At 41.5% G+C, this 20,539-nt stretch overlaps 1 protein-coding gene across 8 annotated transcripts in view; it reads right to left on the bottom strand.

Annotated features, from left to right (window-relative positions):
• The window catches only part of FREM1 (FRAS1 related extracellular matrix 1), a 78,243-nt gene that overhangs the window by 56,096 nt on the left and 1,608 nt on the right, over positions 1-20,539 (bottom strand). For 6 of the 8 annotated variants that reach the window (XR_008463898.1, XR_008463899.1, XM_054186530.1 and 3 more), the window contains exons 2-7: positions 9,766-10,270; positions 4,865-4,959; positions 4,018-4,319; positions 3,313-3,509; positions 2,348-2,671; positions 208-316 (exon numbers count right to left, since the gene is read on the bottom strand). Coding sequence is in view for 6 of the 8 variants with exons in the window: in XM_054186530.1 (XP_054042505.1) it covers positions 208-316; positions 2,348-2,671; positions 3,313-3,509; positions 4,018-4,319; positions 4,865-4,959; positions 9,766-9,996 (1,258 nt within the window). In the remaining 2 variants the exon portion in view is untranslated. The other 2 variants (XM_054186531.1, XM_054186532.1) reach the window with 2 other exon arrangements.

The raw sequence follows: 20,539 nt of genomic DNA, 5'->3' as shown, positions 1-20,539 counted from the left end.
CATTACAGTTAAAACTTAAGATTTTTTCAAGTTGTTGTAACATGTTCCCCCCCAAAATGGATAAAGGGAAAAAATAGATTTACCATCCCTCGGTTTAATGATCACTAAACGCTGGGTGTAAATCTGAATTTTAGAGCTTTGTCAAATGTCTGTGTCAAAGCATTATAAATTCTTTGGCAAAAAAAAACTGAGGAAAAGAGGTCTCACCCGTGTTCCATGAAACTCGAGGAGCATTTGTATCTGTTGTTCTGATAGAAAGATGCACAGTAATCGGTAAACTCCTTTCAAAGTAGAAGTCATGAACCTCAAACTCCACCTGTTGTGAAAACAGACAAAGTGTTTACTGAAAAAAAAAGAGCCTGAAAACCAGCTGTACCTCAAAACACATATAGCATTTTCTTACCTGAGAGATCTAATATGTTGACAAATGAAAACATGATTTAGCTTCTAAAAAGAGCCTTTGAGGTTCTGCACTAAATTAAGCATCTGCCTTCTATGCTTGTCACAGTCAATGCTGGGAAAGTTAGTTTGTGATGTGTGGAAATTAAGGAAAGATAAGCATTTTCACTGTTGCTTGGGGTACAATTAACTCAGCAATTAACTTAGGGCTTTTTTTATAGTAATAATAAGAGGGGGAAGGGGCACTTCCCTCTCTTATAACCTATGTAGGACAAAAATAATTATGAAAGAATCACAGAATCACGGAATCACGGAATCTTCAGAGTTGGAAGGGACCTCTAGAGATCATCTAGTCCAACTCCCCTGCTAGAGCAGGGTTGCCTAAAGCACATCCCTCAGGGCTGCATCCAGGCGGGTCTTGAAAATCTCCAGAGAAGGGGACTCCACGACCTCCCTGGGCAGCCTGTTCCAGTGCTCTGTCACCCTCACTGTAAAGAAGTTTTTCCGTGTATTTGAACGGAACTTCCTATGTTCTAGCTTGTGCCCAAGAAAAGATATAGATTTGCACAGAAAAAAAAAAGAAAGAAAATTTCAAACTCTTGAATTGTGAAACTCTTGAATTGTGAAACTCTTGAACTGTCAGATTCTTGAACCTATGATCAAACAGTGCTGAAAACAAACCAGAGAAGAGGCATTTAAGGAGCAGGCGGTTTGGTAGGGTGACTGATTCTCATACTCAGGAAACAAAAAGAAAGGAGGTTCCTGTGACAGCCAAGGTTAAGAAAAGACAAGCCTTGTCTGTGTCATGTTCCTCTGCTTCCCAGTCCACCCTTTTCTCAGCTTACCTTGCTCTGATTTTCTGTCTCTTCGGTTTCATTACTTTACTACCTACCATTTTGTTTTGTTTGGGTTATTGCTAACTATCTTATCAGATATTTAATATCAGTTATCGTTATTTTATAACTATCAGCATATTATATACTGCTTTACCTCACTTCTCTTCCTCTTGTATTTTCTTTTTTAAGGCTATTGCTTATTTCTCAGCGTGCTGGCAGACTACTGAATTACATAAAATACCTAGCAGTACTGGTTACTGAAAAAATAAAGTAACACTGTACCTAAAATAGGAGACATTCGCCACCAGCAGTCTGTGGCAGATCTGAAGGGAGAAACGTTGCAAACAACCAAGAGGGAAAAGATAGAAGTGGTGTTCTATTTGCTCTCATGAAACATATTCCCATATTCCTGCAGCCTTGGCCTTATAGATTGACACTGTTTATTTGCTCACTTACTCCAGAGCCTGCAGATACCAGCCTGCTCTCATCATCTGCATCACGTTCTCTGTGTTAGTGACGTGCTTCTACTTCTCCCAGAAGGAACTGTTGGGAGTCCCTTTTTGTTATTCCTACACCACCATTGCCTCAGTAGGCAGGCTGCAAGATCTGATGGCAATCCTGACATTTAGCTGCTCTGTCATTCATGGCTTTAGGTATGTCACCTGTCCACAGGTCACCGGGATCAGTACTGTCACAGGGGGGTAAAAGCTATGTGGAAAAGGCACTACTGATCCCTCCAAAGGCTCTTGTGTGGGTCTACGAGTAGTGTTATTCCTCTGTTCCCCTCATAAAAATAAAAATAATTTAAAAAAAAATAAAAGAACCAAAAGATCCTGTTTAGATATTCTCAGTCAGAGGGGGAAAAAAAATCTTTCAGTGCGAAGAAATTCTTACGTAGTGAGCAACAAATATCTGATTTATGCTAGACAATTAAGCTGATGAGTCATAGGAGAAAGTGGCAAAAGTTTTTACCTCTGCCCCTGCATTGCATATAGTTACAGAAACTTTTTTTCCCCCTGAAAAATATCCATTAAAAATGAATGCATTTATATATAGCTTACTGAATCTTAAGGAGATGAAACCCAGCAAATGGTCATAGATAACACTGTTACCTCATAATTCCTCCTCTCTGTGTAGCTGTTATTTGGAGGCTGATAAGCAATGAGCATATCACTGAGATCCTTCCACGTGAAGGAGCCAACAGGTTTTGTGTGGTCAGACAGATGAGTGATGAAGCCCCGTGGAGGCGGCTTGGTAATGTTGAATACAAGCAGGGACTTCGGAGTTTCATCGTCTTCAGCATCAACAGTTGTGGTTGTAATGGGAGTTAAAATGAACTGATCTACTTCCAGGGTGAACTTAGCCACCGGGGCAGCTTTGGGTATTTGGTTTGGAATAGCGCCTTTAATCTGAACAGGGAGCCACGCGTACTCAGTCTACAACAGGAAGAAATGAGACAACTGAAAGGACAAAGTGAAGCAAACAAAATAAATCCAATTTCCATTAGCTTCGTGCATCTAATTGGGGTACATGTTAAAGCAATGGTTATTTTGAAAAGCAAAATGGAAACATTTTAATGGAAAATGACTAAAGTAAATATTCAGACCTCATGAAAAGGTCTTCCAGGTTCACTAGTCTTATTTGTGTTCTTAATTTTGGGCTGAAACAACTTTCTTAATTTGATGCGAGTTTAATGAATAACTTCACCTGACAGAAACATGCACAAGCCATTATTAACTGAATATGTTCACACAGCTCTTATTAATTACTATATACATTGAAGTCAGTGCAACTCATGCTCTATAAAAAATGTGGAATCATGACAGAATTTATTTTGCTCTCAGTCTAAACTACTTACGTCTGCCAGTAAGCAACCAGAGGTGCTTCTCTATAGCCATAATGGTCTAAGCATAGAGGCATGCAGACCGTGTGCTTCATTTGCCCAGCCAGCAATGCTCTAACAACTGAACAAACTTTCAGGATCACTACCTCTCTTCAAATGTGACAAGGATCAATTTAAGTTTTTTTTGAAAATCAGGAAGACAATCAGACATTGTACAGTTGTGTAAAATTCTACCTTGTGCAGAGTTTTGCTTCTGCTGTCTGTGAGATCCAACCTCAGAGGAATGTAGTCGGTGTCAGGCGAGGGAGGGTCAAGGTGCTGATACCGAATCCCCATCCTCAGAAATTCTTCACAGCTCATTTTTGTGTTGGGAATGACTCCCAGCCTCAGCACACAGCTCCCGTTTCTGCACTGCTGGCCCAGGCTGTGCTCTGCAACCCAAAAGAAGTGATCACAAGTCAGTTACCGGAGCAGAAACCGACATGGGAAGCCTGTCTATACAGCTAAACTAACTGTGATAAAAAGCCAGTGTGACGAGAATTAGGACTCCTTTCCTGACTTAACTTTTCCTACAGGATTTTGTTTTCAGCTGACATCTTCCAACTCCAGCATCCTGTGGTCTCTTGGGTAGGTGCTGCCGCCAGCAACTCCCTGTGCTGTTTCTACCAAGTCTTGGCACTCCCAAAGCCATCACATTGGCCTGCATGTTTAGGAGCCAAAAACAGGCTCAAACTGGGGGATTACTGACCCAGACCTGTGATCTGCGTTGTGCCCCACACAAACTTCACGTCTCTTTCAGTTTCCATGATAACTCAGGCAGTTCATTAAACTTCACATGACCCACTCTTACCCAGCACATCTGAAACAACCCACTGCTGCAGACTTAATCTGCTGGGTATCTTTGAACCAGTGCATACAAATAACTGAAGCACATCATACTAGGGCCAGGGAAGAAGCTCTGTGGCTGATCTCCACGAAGCTGCTCTCGCTGCACTTCCCCGGTGATAAGCTGGCCATAAGCAGGCAGGTGGGTTTCCGAAGAGGCAATAGAAATGGTGCAATCCAGATTTATCTTCCTGTCATAGTCAAAAGTGAGGACATTCTTGTCAATCGCCCTGGACAGCCCATAGTGCTCAGGGACCTCCAGGGCATGGGAGCGCATTTTGATGATGTTACAGTCTGGCTCAAGTAACTGCACACGGAGGGTGAACTTTTCTACAAACGTTTCAGTTTCTGTAAACCTGCAGGTGATAGAAGGAAATTAATCATGCTTCATCCCATCTTCTGTCGCTCTGTGAGGTTAGTGTTGGCCTCACCTTCTAAACTGAATTACTCAAACCCCTTTCTCTCATGTGCCCTCAAACCCCAGATCGCCAGAGACCACGAGGTGCCAGACACTGCTGCCCACCTCCTCATACTTGTAGGAAGGGTGTTTGTGCAAAGGAAGGGATTACTCGCTGAGTGTGTGCAAGGGAACAGGACAGCAGGACAGCACAGAAAATACTGTGCTCTGAAAGCATCATATTGAGTAATAAAAAGAAAAATCTGTAACAAACAAGCAATAGATAATATTTACTAGTACTATTGAGCGTATCTGAAATACATTGTGACAAATGTTTCTGTACACAGATAGTCACTTGTTGACTAATGATGCTGCCACTGGATCTAAGTAGTTACAACATGTACAGGAGAACATGCTTTTACCATGAAAAATGGACTGCTTGCTCTTCCGGAGGGCAGCTGTGCTCCTGGTAACAATGAAGTGCCATGTCCTGCTGCTGCTTACCTGTACAGCCTAAGCATGACCACGTCTTCATCTAAAATGGGACAGCCGTTGTGGGTATATTTGACTTCATTCGGAAGGAAGCAACAGTCAAAAACCTAGGAAGGAGAAAGAAAAGGCTAGTACAACGCTCTCAAGGATGTTAACTTCAGGCTTCTGTTCCACTTCTCTCCAGCTGTCAGGAATGCATCAGACTTGGGAAATTTTTAATCTGTAGTTTATTTCTATGAATAGGTATTCATCCATTCTGTGGTCTCCCAGTGAGAGCCACAGCAGCCACTTTAATGTCAGGCTGCTGGCACTCTACAATTTGAAAGGGAACAGGCATATAAATGTGATTGTTTTCGGCTGCCAAGTCCCTCCTCCCGCACCACAAACAGTTTGAGCACGCACTTCTCTACCGCCGCAACCTGCGGACTTATGGATGCCATTGCATTCAGTGGGACAACTGCAGTGGATCTGACAAGCCAGCGGTTCCTGCAGTATAATGTTAGATTTATTCGCTTTTAAAATTGCTCATGGCAGTAGCTTGATTATATAGTAAATCCAGCTTTATGGCCACTACCATTGGACTACAAAAGTATGATCCTGTGAAACCTCTCTGCTGGAAACTTTGCTAGCTCAGGTTTGTTACGTGTTCTTTGAACACTGACTTTGTACCAGTACCCTTTTACCAGATCAGATGTCACCTCTGTGCCATACCAACACCCAGCCCCAATGTCAGTGTAATCCTGCAACATAAAAGTAAAAGCAAGATTTCTATATCATGTCCACCAGCTAATTCAAAAGAAACGAATTCTTATGACATACCTGATGCAGGTCAGATTTGCAAAGCTGGCTGGCCACAGTTTAACCTTCTAAGCCAGACACTTGTTTCTGGCTGATTGTTTTGTTTAATGGTTTGTTCTCTTGTGAAAGTAAGGCAATGAGGAAAAATGCCTGACCCAAATGGAAAAAAGATTGCTTTGGAGAGTTCTGACATACCCCTTCTTTGGTGCAGGGATTTGGCTTCTGGGGCATATGATTTTCCTGTCCCTACATATGCCAATTTGCAAGTCTGGAAAACTACAATTCCCATGTAGCTATATTTCTTTACAGAGTTTAAGAGTTGAAAGCTCCTACCATTGATAAGACCACGTCTGTGCTATCCTTCTGATAACAGGGAACCCCTATACAGCCAATATGTAGATGGAGGAAACTCATGTTTCACATCTACAGAAAGTCAGGGCATATTCCTGTCAGCAAGAAGGCAAAAGCTAATCATTGCGTTTCCTGAGTGTCTTACTGTGAAACTAAGTGTGGGTTTGATTTAGTTTTTATGGGCAGCATTCACACGATTAGTTTTTCTATGGACTAAAATAAAACCTGTTCAGCATTCATTAATAGACCTGACAAGGCCATAACTAAGGATTAATGTATATATGAGACTGACTGACAAACGATATATTTTTGTAGAAAGAAGAGGTTATTTCTCACTACCAGTCATTTCTGGAATAAAATATACCAAAAGAATCATAAAAATTAAGTGGCTTGCCTGAATTACCTGCATCTCCCCAACAACTTTGGAGGATGGTGAAATGGAAGGGGGCTTTTAGTGAGGTTCTGAAATGGTGACAGGAAATGCAGTGTATAGAGAAAGTCTTTGGATGTTCTGACTTTCAATATAAAAATAAAGTGGGGCTTTAATTCCTAAATTAGTTGTTAATGCTGAAGAGCATCATGACCGCTTTGTGGATTTACACTAAAGGATAGAAGAACTAGTGACCTTTGTTTCCTTCTAGCCATTACACAGAATTAGAACTTTCATCTTTATATAATGGAAAAACAATTAGAGTTTATCAGCTTTCATTATTATTGGCAGTGTCCATTTCCACTCAAGTCATTCTCAGACACTCAAGCTGTGTGGCAGTTGTTCTATATTCCTAGTGATTTTTAAATGTATTGCCTGCTTTTAACTTTCATCAAGAAGCACATTGTACAAAATCTTTCTTTTTTTTTTAAGTAAGCAGTTAGTTGATTATCAAATACATCTACATGGATTTACCATTCTGTTCCTATTGGATAAAATAATCTTGGAATATTCCATAATATATCCTGTTATGGAAAGTATGATTGATTTTATTCATCGGGACTGCTTAAAAAGGAAGGACAAGAGCAGTTTGTGAAAAACAAAACTGCTTCTCACGTGATGAAAGTTTTGACTATGTTGTGGCTGTTCTGTTGTGTATTGTTTTCAAAGGTCACAGAAATATGTGTTTCATTATTTTTCAGAATTTAAAAAACAACAAATATGTCTTTTTCTTACTTAATGTCTTTTCTTTCTCAGTACAAGCTAACATAAAGGAAAGTGATAGGTAATTAATTAGAGAGCCCTAAGTGCAAAAAAGAAAAAAAAATCAGAGAAGTAGTTAGGTGGTGTGTTATGTTAAAGAAAAAAACCCTTCATTTGATACAAAAGCCACTCATATTATAGCTTCAGGTAGTTTAATGTAGTACACCAGTTTTTCACTGATGTAAAGCAGTGTAGAGACTTCAAAATCAGTGGGGTTTTTGGTGACACGCAGATTGGGTTGCACCTGACTATCAGATACTGCTCAGATGACACATCCCTGTTCATATCAGAAGGGACTGCCTACAGCAGAGGAGATGGTTTATCATATCAAATAATTCATTTTGTTCTTTCTAAGACATCATTAGTTCCATCTCTTAATTGATAACAAGGGGATGGAAAATGAAGGACCTTTCCGCAAAGGTCTGTTACCACTAACTGACAGTCATTTCATACATGTATAAAGCACAATCTGCTTTGCAAAAAGAAACATCTGTTTTATGTTTCCTAATATGTTTTCCTTTTATATGAACAGGCAACTCTAATTGTCTATAAATTTGCTGGGTAAGACAAAGGAGATCTAAATCTTTTCCTAATTACTGTCGAGCTTTGTTTTTTTCCACTTCAACTGCTTTTCAATTACAATTTATAATTAAATTGTCATACATTCCTAGGACATTACTCACTTTAATGGCAGTAAAACAGATCAGACCAGAGACATTTTCTCACTGCAGATTTTCCTGGTAGAAAGAGCAGGAGTGGCACCGGCAGGGCTGGGCTCTGGCCCCTCTTTTCAGGAACTGTGAAAGCTCAGGTAGCACTTTTCAGTGTCTGGCTCAGGATTTTGTCATGTAAAACAGAAGCCCTCAACTTACAAATGCTGTTCTTGTTCTTTCCCAGCAAGAAAATATGACTTGAGATAACCAGACTGCCTGTCTCGCTGGCAGTCTCCTGAGGGGACCCTGCGTGGTGGTGTGTCTCTGGCAATCCCAACCTCCCCACGGCTGTGGAGGGGAGGAGAAAGAACCTTTCCAAGCAGGATGGCACCCAGGCCAGGAGCCCTCCAGGGGAGGTGTCATCCCGGGCACCACGAGCATCCACGGCCCCTCTCCAGCCTCGTATCCCAGGGACACCTGCCCAGCAGAGCTCACCCCTCCAGCTCGGCTGCCTGGGCTCACATGGGGGCCATGAAAGGACAGGCACTTAATGGTGGTGTGGTTGGGACTGGGGAAAGGCAAGGACCCTACGTATTTTGGAAGATAAGTTATGGTGAATACACATCTCCTGGGGTCTTTGGAAAACTGCCCCTGACCTTGGCTTTTTCTAAATACCTGGGTCCTGTTGCATGTAGAGGTTGAGGCAGAAATTGAAAGCAAAGTCACGCCTTCAGCCAGCCAGCTTGCCTACAGAAGAGGTTTGCCAGCGATGAGACATGTAAGTCTCTCTTTTTCTCCTCATGGGCCAAACTCGACTGGGGAAGTAGAGAGGGGGGACTACAGTCAGAGCCCCTGTGCCGACGGAGAGCAAGCCCTGGGGAAGTCTCAGCAGAGGCACTCCACATCTTGGGGCTGGTCTCCAGGGAAGATCGCACACGGCTCTGCTCATCACCTCTTGTTTTCCCTGGCGTGCCTCTGCTCCTTCCAAGTGCTGGTTCAGCGGAAGTACTCCTCAGTGGTCTACAAAAATAACGATGATGATGACCAAGCCAGAAGCTTTGAAAAATCTACGGGAGACTGTGCTCCTGCATCCGCCTTCACAGAGACCACGAGAAACCTCCAAGACATTGTTCAAAACAATATACAAACACATAGAATTGCGTGCTGCATAGTGCAATTAACAAAACTTTTCTAAAAGAGACAAAAACTGTTTGGTTATGGTTCATTACAACTATTCATCCTCTATCTCTACCGTTACATCTTCATGTCAATTACTTCCAACTCCTTCCTGCTGTGACTCAGGTGGGAAGATTTGTAAGGCAAATGAGTATGAGAACGGTGATATGTGGAATACATTTCATTATTCCTACAAGCTTGAAATTTTAACAGAAAACATTTTTTTTTCCAATGTACTTGCCATCTGCTAGCAATTTAGCTGTTGCAGAGCAGAGCAAATAACAGTGTACACAATGTGCTTATTGTATGTGATGATTTTTTTTCTTAATTGCTCCCTGAGTAGCGGCTGCGTGACTAAAATGCAAAATGCTCTAGCGGTCTATGCATTACCCGAGGGGCACTGGTTACCCTCATGGTACAAAAACAAGCAGCTGAGACACCGGGGGAGACCTCCTAACTGAAAGTTTTGAAATACCCATTGTCTGCCTGTGAAAGGAGACCCTGACGGAGCTCACTTTTACATACTCGTGTTACTGAGCTCAGCTTTTGGATTTCAGGGGTGCCATTCTCTGTCAGCTGGCTACTTTCAGCAAAAGGCTGAATCTCAGGACCATTCAGTTTCATGCTTTTTAGTCAACACCCAAAAAAAAAATATATATATATTCAATAAAGCAGCTCTTCCTAGTTGCCCCCACGCCTGCACACATGTGGACACTAAGAGCAGCACAACAGAGCCCAAATACCTCTGGAGTTAGTTTCCCAACCCGCTGAGTTATTGGCTCATTAATCACAACTTCTACTTTGCAGACATCCTTCTCCCTGGGGATGGAAAACTTGAGGTCATCTTCTGACAGGAAGACAGACTGTCCCTTCATCACCTTCAGCCCAAGGTTGACACTAATAAAGGAGGAGCAGACAACTCTTAGCAGAAGAGGCAGCAGTAGAAACAACCAGCTTTTCTCAAAGGGCTTCATATTATGAGGGGACGCCAGCTCTTTTCCTCCCGTGAATATGTTCTTAACAGAAGAAGTCTTCCCTTTCTCCACCAGCAGATTTTCACCACATAATGAAAGACCAAAATGTTAGTCGCAGGTAACGATGTACCACATGTTTTCTATTAAGACGCATTCCTTGACTGAAATTCAGACAGGGGCCTTTCAAAATATCCTTGGGTTTTTATAGAATTCATTGGTCAAGCCTGACAAAATGATGAATGTGTTCTCAGAGTACTTTTAAGGTTTGATAATCCTAAAAAAAAAAAAAGAAAGAAAGACAATTGACATAAGGCATTGAGCAACTATTGGTAAAAAAAAAAGAAACCACACACAAAAACCTTCCGCCATTTCTTACAATTGCAGTTCATTTCAAGCAGCAGATTAACTTCACCTTTGAATACTATTAAATGCATACATGCTCATAAAATTAGCTAGGTACCAGTGAGACTTCTCCCTCAATGGATCAGCACTCAATATGAATTCCAGGCACCTTTGATGCATATGCACATGCAAGCACTTGCTATGTAGAATCCTTTGTTAATCACCTTTTTTACTGCTGGAGTGAGTAGGTATTAATAAAAGGGTATAAGCATCCAAGTAATTTGAAAGTGCAGCAGAAGGCATTCATCAGATTCAATATATCTGAAAGTGGGATAGAGAGAGAGTGGCCTTTTGTTAAATCTATTTTTGCTTTGCCGTTGAATGTAGGGAAAAAAATTCAACGTTTAGTTGAAAACACCTTGCCAGTCCCTCCCTATTCTTCCTGCTCTAGAGAGTAACCATGCCAGGATGTCAACACTGAAACATATGACATGGCATGACAAAGCTGAATTTTTTTCTTTTTCACAAAAAAAAGGATAATAATTCTGAGGCAAATTTGGTGAAAACAAGGAAGAAAAGACAATATAGAAAATAAAATTACACAAACCCCTCATGCTCTCCGTTACAGTTAATTTTCAACTTCCATGTTTATAAATTCGTAAGAAAAGCATAGTTCTTCTGATATTGAAGAAGCACTGTTGAAATCCTTATGACACCCTAATTTCTACAACCCTCCAAAGTAACTGAATCTGTGGCCCAAAGAATAAGCATTGATTCAATGAAATCTGATAAGATTGTAAGTAATTTCAAGCTAGTAAAGCCGCAATGTGACTACTTATTTGCACTGTCTAATTTAACCACAACCCTACCACCAACAGTGAGCTTTCCTGAAAGTGCATAAAAAAATAAATCCATGTATCTCTTTATTTCCTTCATTATTGTTAACAGGTTAAGTGTTCACTCTACTGTTTCTGGCAAGATGACCTTCTGAGCAGCCTACAGCTGTATGCACGTATCTGCCCGGTTTTATATTTAACTGACCAACGAACAGCAGCTAAGAATTTCTTTTAAATTATTCACTTCCTAAAGTAACACAAAATAGATCAACTCACTTCAGCCCAGACTCAAGATTGAAGATGTTGGGACTAATGTAAGTTTAAAGTTAGACGTATGTTGACTATGTAGTCCGGACTGCAAATCTTAACTCTGGATTTTTAGCTTTTTATCTGAAAATTTTTCCATTTTGGTCTAAAATTACGCAGCCAGATCAGTCTGAACAAAATCTGACAGAAAATGTAGATTTCTAGCCAGAGGAAAGGGAATTAAATTCATGGCTGAAAATCTTTTAATGTGTTCCAGAAACAAATCAAAACCTCAATTGATTTTTTAAAACAAAAAGTTCACTTACACAGACAGCTTTTACTTAAATCTAGATATCTAAATGTATTTGCTAATTTTTGTTTCTTTCTACTGGGATGGGTATGCATGGCACTTCACTGAAATAAGCACATCTGGGACAGCACTCCACTTCCTGAAATTCACAGTTTTGAAACACAGTCTGCAATCCTATAAAGCACAACTTGGAAAGAGGGGGAGGAAAACAGATTACACTTCAGCCTCCAAGTGAGAAAGTATGGTTTGCAGCAAGCACACCCTTTTAACCTGAATATCTGACTGGCATTTATCACATAGTGCACAGATTGCTAGCATTTATCAAATATAATCTGTGTTTCCTTAAAATACCAGCTGCAAAGCATGGGGAGATGTTCTGAGTGAAAATCTTCTCTGTGGCTGTGCCCTCTTCCCACTTCCTGACTCTAACAAAGTGAAGACTGGACGGGAGGGAAGTGAAACAACTTCCTTGGCATATGTCTCAAGAAGATGCTCTGCCTACCGTCTCCTCCGACTTCAGGCATGTCGGGATCCTTGGCCAGCAAGAAGCTCCTGGCACAGGGACTTCAATGGATTTTAAATCCGTTAACTCCAGCCCCTGATGAAGCAGCCACACACAAGTAAGTCACAGCTAGTTTCAGAGAAGATCCAGTTTCTCAAGCCATAGAGGAGCTGAGATAAGAAGAAAATAATTAGGAATTTTAGACTCTGACTGAGACCCGGCAAAGTGCTAAGGGGCAGTCATTGACTCTGAAGCACAGAACCAGTGATTTACTGCTCATGACAATGCCAGTAACTTCGTGCTCCATAATACCGGTCTGGGGCATGGATTTACAGTTCAAAATGCCTTTATTCACAGAGCACTGGGTACCTTATAAGAAATGATAAAATTGAAGCTTGGACAGCTTTTTCTTCTTCCACCTGGATATCTACCACAAAAAGTCGCTGTAGTTCAGAGACAGCCTAATGCCAGTTCAGAAATGGCACTGGTCAGGAAGGGTCAGGAAGGAAAGTGCCCCTTAGCACTTTGCCGGGTCTCAGTCAGAGTCTAAAATTCCTAATTATTTTCTTCTTATCTCAGCTCCTCTATGGCTTGAGAAACTGGATCTTCTCTGAAACTAGCTGTGACTTACTTGTGTGTGGCTGCTTCATCATTGTTCTCTTTCAACCTTAATATGCTCTTACAAGAAGGGAAAGCCAGCTGTCTCTCTCCAGCAGGCCCTGCCAGGGTCCTTCACGCGGAGACACCTGCACCTCAACTCTGATGAAGCCCAGGTCTATCTGTCGTCTGGTGCCTGCCCCATAAACCCCTGCACCAGGTGCAGGTATAAACCTGAGGCACAGGCGGTGGTTTCTTTCCTGCCTTTTCTTACTCTGCATCAAACGCTAAGGGCAGAAAGGTTCCAAGAGGAGCCATTTTGGCCAATTTCACGTTGTCTGTGTGAGCCCTTCTCTGCTACAAAGTTGGTCCCACTGTGTATTGCAGCCTTGCTTTGACTGCTTTTGCTGGTAGGTACTGCTCCTGTGTCACTAAACATGTTTGCCCCATATGTTCCAGCAGTTGGCCTCTACTTGTCAGAGCAGGGCTGTCTTCTTACGTGGCCAAGTGAAGATCTTGGGAAGGACAACCTCGCTTTCTCAAACACTTATCCAATGATAGCAAAAAGAAATGTCAACATCCTTTTCAGCGCACAATGGCAATAAAATTAGAAGGTTTGGGAGTGAATGCCACCAGATCAGCATTTTCCCCTGTGCGTGAAGACGACTGTTGCTTCAGCAAATTCGCGTATGTGTACCACACGGGATTTATGCTGATCCACAGTGACAGTGCATTGCTCTCCAGCGGCTCTACAACTGCTGGTGGTGCCGCTGGCATATTTTGTAGCTGCTTCGGACTTCCTTAGAGTCTCTGGACTTCTCTGCCCTGAATATCACAGCTGAGCCTGATCCATCCTTGGCATGGCATCTGTGTAGCCATGAATGACTAAGCAAATGAACAATGACTGAGTCACTATTTAATTCCAAATGCACGACAATATTTCAGATATACTTAGAGGTTTAAAAAAATAATGGTGCTCATGAACAGTATGTTAGGCGAATCAGTGTTTTTAAACTAAGCTGTTTCCACATTGACTTTCTAAGGGTTTGTCTACATGGCAAAACACCTGAACCAACTCCAGGTGCACTGTGCGCCTACAAGCTCACAGAAAGGTATCAGATTCGGTCCCGGAAGCAAAACAGCCATGTCAGTTCAGTGAGATATCATATATTAGCTGTTATCCCTCAGTGGGGATGGAGCACAGGATTTATGAGGAGAGGCTGAGACAGCTGGGTTTGTTCAGACTGAAGAAGAACGGGCTTATTGCTATTTTTAGACATCCAACAGAAGGGTGCCAGGGAGCCTGGAGGTGCACAGTGAAGGGACAAGATGCAACTCACAAAATTCACTACAAGGGAAATCCACATTAGATATTAGAAAAAAAAAAAAAAGCCACAGTAAGCATGGTCAGTGGAAAAGGTTTCCCAGGGACGCAGTGGAGTCTCCATCCTCAGAGATATTTAAAATACAACTAATAGGGCCTGAGCAACCTGATGTAACTTTGGAGTTGCCATAAAAGCTGGCTGTGCTGAGACCAAGGGGTGGGAGAAGTTACCTGCAGCGGTTGTTTACAGCCTAATTGATGTGATAACTCTAAGCTGAAATGACTGAGCTGTCTGGCTCCCAGAACCCAAGTTAATTACCTGGTCTATTTTTGCAAAACACTGCATTGTGCCCCACAAACCATCCAGTAATTCCCATGAGATCCAACATAAAACCATACTAGTATAAAAAATGTGGCAACAAAGAAAGAGACCTCCTTTCACATAATTAGAGGTAGGCTGGCCAAGCTGACCCTGAGATTTGGTAGCATAGAAGAGTCTACCTCTGGTTATTTGGAGAATGGATATTCTTCATGGCCCCTGACATCACCCCAAAGACATGTCCAGGGCACTGCAAAAGGGACACCCAGCAAGGAGCTCCTCATCTGCTGGCAGACCCCTGCCCCGCTCTGTAGACGAGCCCAGGGGAGAAGGCAGAAGGCGAAGTGCCCTCTGAAGAGGCTGTGGATGTGACTCTGAAGAGTTAACAGAGGGACAAACCAGACTGGGGACAATTTAGGGGAGGGTTACTAAGAACTTCAGATGTGGTTTGTTAAAAATTTTCTCCAAATACCAGAAGAAGTAGATTTCCCCCAGGGCTGCCCACACACATGTGAGAAACAATGCAATGGCTAATTACAAACACTAGCATTCTCACCAAAGGCAACTGGTTTTCAAGATTTAAAAAAAAAAAAAAGCAGAGGAAAGAAATACCTGACAAAACTTCCCAATTTGTCAAGTGTTCATTGCACCATTCAGGAATCTGGAAACTGTCTTAAGTCCCTAAAAGCATCCATGAGTTATTGAAAGTAAGATGTCCTTCAAACAGCAGATTCTGGAGAAAATATATACCTGTGCAGGACCCATCCAGAGGTATATGTAGAAACTCTCAGTTGTGTGTCTCGAGATCCATGTCACAGAATCACAGAATGATGTCAAGTAGATCTGCTTTTTTAGATAAGTTTTGTAATTTTTTTTGTCATTACAACTCCTGCATGAATGAAATTGGCTTAAAAGAATATTAATGTGCAAATATTAATACACTGGTGGGAAGGCTTACAGCACTTCTTTATTTAGAAGTTATAAAGGTACAGATCCCTGAGTCTGATTCTGAGGGCTAATGTGATGCAAACAAAAACTAATCCCAATGATTTAGATAGCTATCTACCAGTGAAGAACAACTGAAAATAAGATCAGAAACAGCACAAGGAACTCTCAGTTGTAATAAGTAAAACCTGACTAAAAATCTGTAATCACTAGTGACCTTGAGCCAAGTCTCAATGACATCCAAAGTCTTCAATGGGATTTGGATGAGACCTTAATCGTTTCTCTATGTGTCACAAAATTTCTGGTTACCTGGGAGATTTCACTGCACAATTGGATTCAAAATTGCCCTCTTCTTTTGCAAAGTTTGAAGGGGATTATGGAGGATGATTGTTGTGGTCTGGGAGTTGGACTGATTTATTTCAATGAACACCAGAAAAAGTTTACAAGAAACAGAAAGAACATAGGATTTGTTTTTTAGAGGATGGGATTAAAGAAAACAAATAGCAGCCTTCCACAACTTCTAGGAGAAAAGATGAATATTATTACAGCAATTAAAACTTAGCCCAGGGCAATGAGAGGATCGTAGGCTATTAAATTAGGGGGCTGTCACTTCAGAATGTGCAATTAACACATGCCCCTTGGACCATTTGCTATTTGCTGTTTTTGTTCCGTGCACTACAAACAAGGATTGTAGGTCACATAAAAACTAAGTATTCAGCAAGGTATTTGCTGAGTTAAGGAATGGTAGATAACAGTTCCCTTCGTTTTTTCCTTTCTCAGTTTTGGTCTGTGAACAGAAGTCCTGTGCACTTTTTGACAAAAGTAAGGAAACAATAAGTGTTCCGTTGCATGGTCACTGAATAGACCTTTCTTCATAGAAAACAGTGAAGGATGTGAAGAACATCAGATATATCCAGGTTGTTAACATTTCTTTGTCGTCCTTTGTTTCTTTCAGAATACTATAAGGTAGAAAAATCCCTGTTTTTCTTCATTCTACGCCCTTTCGCATTACAGCTATTTTAACAGTGATTATGAGATTCACACTTAATACAGTTTCAATTTAGAGAGATTATTTCTGACTTCAATGTTCATTCTCAGCATGATATTGTCACTGTTGTACACTAAGTTACGATTCACCCAAGCTCAGGGATATTAGGTAGTGGAAACTAAGTGCAGAAGTATCCCCATATGCTGACCGGCCAATATAAGACTGAAAGCATATCTGACATTACACAAAGGCAGACAGGTAGTAGAGGAGAAAAAGCTGAATATAACACGATAAATATTATTGCACTTTAATGCCAAGTGTTGCAGCTTAGTGGGAGGCTGACAACTGAAATATTCTTTTCCATGGGATTCCTCGGTAGCCCTTGCTGAACCCTTTTAGTTTCTGCTCCTTCTGAGACCCCCTTCCACATCAACCAGAATTTGTAAGGCCAGAGGGAATTCTGTCTAAAGAGTAGATAACAGTTCCCTTCTTTTTGCTCCACTCTTTCATAGAATCATAGAATGGTTTGTCTTGGAAGATTATCTAGTTCCAACCCCCCTGCCATGGGCACGGACACCTCAAACCAGACCAGGTTGCCCAAAGCCCCATCCAGCCTGGTCCTGAACACTTCCAGGGATGGGGCAGCCACAACTTCCCTGGGCAACCTGTGCCAGTGCCTCACCACCCTCACAGTAAAGAATTTCCTCCTAATATCTAATCTAAATCTCCCCCATTAAACAGAGCTAAAACGTAGGGGGGACGCAGGTGGCGGGGCTCAGGCAGTGATGGACAAGAAAATAAAGGGACAGAGGAGCACTGAGAGGAAGACTTTCAATCAATCAAGACCAGGGATACTTAACAGCTTGGCCTTCAACCGTTACACAACATACTTTTAAAAAGGCAGTGCACTTCAGAGTCCCAGACTGAGACTAAAAAAAAAGGAGCTATTGACTGTGTTTGCCTCTTAAAGACCATCTTGAAGACAATGCATTGTTCCCTTTTAAGTGTTAAACAGATCTGCTTATATTGTTAGAAGTACTTTTCAGAGAAATTCAAAGAATTTTCAGGTAGAGATCGAGATCGAACTGTTAGCAGATGCCTATTATACAGAAGATAATTACAAAAGCAAATAAAATCAAGTCTTGGCTTGATAAGAGGTAAGATACTAAGAGATAAAAGGTAAGAGACTAACAGCTAAACTGCATTTTCTGAACAGGTAAGTATTTTCTCCTCAAAAGACCAATGAAAACATCTTTGCCCTCTACTCTTCTAAGCCCAGAAAGCTGTCTCACAGAACATAACTTGACAAGATAAAGACGAAGTGACTTTTTTTCTCTTAGTTGGCCTTTATGTGTTTTTAAGATCATTACACAAATAGGAACTGCTACCCTCTGACTATCCATTCGCCATCAGACATGAATGCTGAATTGGAACAGAGTGCAGTGCAGAAATCACTCTGAAAAAGAAATAATTATTTTATTTCTTTTTTACACCTATCTGAGGAAGTCCATAAAACACTCCAGCTTCCAGTAAGGTTCTTCCACTGATGCTATCCATAGGTTGCTATCCTGCACGTGACCCTCATCCTCCTGGGTCTCAGTACTCACTGATTTCCCATCTTCCCTTTGGGAGTATAAAGCTATAGGGGACATCAGTTTGCAAGAAAAGTCAAGCCAGCCTAGGAGAATCACAGACTGAACCAACTTCTTTGCCATTTGCAGGACTAATTAACTTTTCAGAAGGTTTGAATATTTCCACTTAGAATTTTCTTTCGACTATTCAAATAGAGCAAAAGGTTGGGTTTTGGCAGTCAAAGGAAGCAGGGTACTTCTCAGTGTAAATGTTAATACCAACCACTATATATTTTACTGACATGGTTTTCTAGTTCAATGTCATACTGGTACCCTCCTAAGACCATGACACAATTGTAAAGGTTAGAAGCATACTTAATCTCTCTTCTTTTCTCCTTTTCCTGTATGAGAAGGGAGAGAGGGATCCTGGAGATTCTCAGTTAAGGGGGGAGGGGAGGAGAGATATAAACTAGGGGAAAACTGTTGAAAACAGTAAAGTAAAAGGACTAGATTGGCCATCCTTTTTATTTCATGTGTAATTATATGCACTGCAGAGAGGTAGTAAGACCTATTCTTCTTAAGAGAAGAGCAGTCTGTAACAACACGTGGGTAGCAAAGTGGCTTCCCCAACCACACCCAGAGAATGACTCAAAAATAAAAATGAAAACTACCCCAATAATGGAAACTGTGGATGGGTGAAGGGAATGTAGTGGATAGAGAATGTTCTCAAGACAATTGACTTTGAAAAGACATTCCATTTTAGCAAGTAACTAGTAACGGACAGAAAAGAAACTCGTGAAACTCAGCAAGGAGCCTAGGATTAGTCAAGTCACAATCATGCTGTGTTACAAGGACAAAATTGTTAGCTTCACCTTGATCAATAACTTTGGTGAGTGAAGACAGAAACGACAGCATTGCATTCAGTACCTAACATGACAACACCCGGCTTCCAGCTCTGGAGCCCCATGTTTTTCCATGCCCTTTGCTGGCTATGGTCAGATCTCATGCATGAGGTGCCAGACGAGCTTGACTTACGCCAGGGCAGCTCTGCCAGAGACTGAATACATGTCTGACCCACAAGTGTGAGGACGTCAAAACCCATAGAAAAGAAGCAGGAAAACCCTCATGCACAAGGTAGGGCAAGGAGAGGAGGCAGGGACAAGGAACCTGTGGCCAGCTGCCCAGCAGTGACATTATTTCATTACAACATGAACAGCAAGGTCTGGTATTTCTGCGAAACAGTAGTCGGGCCATGGTGGTGAAACACAGTACCACTGACACACTGCACCTCCCGAGTGTTACGCATCTGCTCATGTACTCAGTAAGTTGCATGTGATAACACCCAACCCTGTTCTACATGGAACCACAGGGCGACAAAATGGCAGTGGACTTCCATCTCTAGCAGACTCCCTCTTACAGGTAGAAAGCTACCTGAAGAATTATTTTTAGAATAATTTCTTCATGCACTGCTGTTGGTTGGCAGGTTAACTGTGCGTCAGGGAGAAGGCTGAGCTTTGAACTGATGAGCCTTGAGGGTAATGGAAAAGGTTCTGACTTTTTGAGAAGGAAGACTTTGCAGACTCTTCTTCACAAAAACAAGCTCTCTCAAGGGTGTGCTGCATTTCACAGTGCTAAACAAAAGAAGACTTGAGATCTGCTGCACGTGCTACACAGAGGATTTTTTTGAACGCTTAAAATATAACAGGTGGTAGATGGTACGGATTACACTTCCCCACAAACACACTGGCTTTGTTCATCTTTTTGCACCTTAGATATGTGAAACTTAGATGCTCATTTGAGCTTTTTGCCAGGATATTCCGCGAGCAAAAGACATGCCTCCAAAGAGCAATTCCTTCCTGTTTATCTAGCTATCTAAGGGAAAGAGGACAGATTTAGCCTAGACACAAATGTAGGTTTCCAAAGGTATGTGAGTTGACTCCACTGGGAGTTTGATGTTCCCTACATACAAATGAAAAGAGATTTGAGGTTCTTCTGTGAAATATGTAAGTTACTTGGATGTGGTATGATTGCCTTCTTTGAACTCTGTTGCAGGCTTCACAACTTCAGAATAGGAACTAGAGACAGAAACAACACATTAGGGATTGTTCAACAACTTCCAAAATGTATTCTGTTCAGTTTTTTTTTACCCAACTGCACAAAAGGCAGCTGAATCATCCTGAGGATCTCATGTTGCAAGTTGTGAAAGCATGAAGTTGTGTACAGACACCCTAGCTACAGTAACTGTAGCCCACAGAGCCCTTAGCATGAGAGAAAAAAGTTAATCTGGGTTGACAGTCTAACTGCCACAGAATCTCAAAAAGTGAGAGAAGCAAAATTAAAGTATTGATGACGATGATCTGCTCAGTCTCTCTTTACTGAACATGTAGAGTCAAGTGGGTTGCACTTCTATTGTATGGTTATTTGACTAGCATGTGCTATTTTACCATCATGATTTTACTACACATCTAAATTCACTCTTAGATTGAAGTCTGTGATAATTTCTTTTCCCCATGAATGCATTAATTCCTGTTGTAGTGTAATTAATATTATCATAGACATGTAT

The sequence above is a fragment of the Rissa tridactyla genome, chromosome Z (assembly GCF_028500815.1).
Source record: "Rissa tridactyla isolate bRisTri1 chromosome Z, bRisTri1.patW.cur.20221130, whole genome shotgun sequence".
In the NCBI taxonomy this organism is placed as follows: domain Eukaryota; kingdom Metazoa; phylum Chordata; class Aves; order Charadriiformes; family Laridae; genus Rissa; species Rissa tridactyla.
Note: the sequence above shows the minus strand (reverse complement) of the source record. Positions and strands in the feature narration are given on the sequence as shown.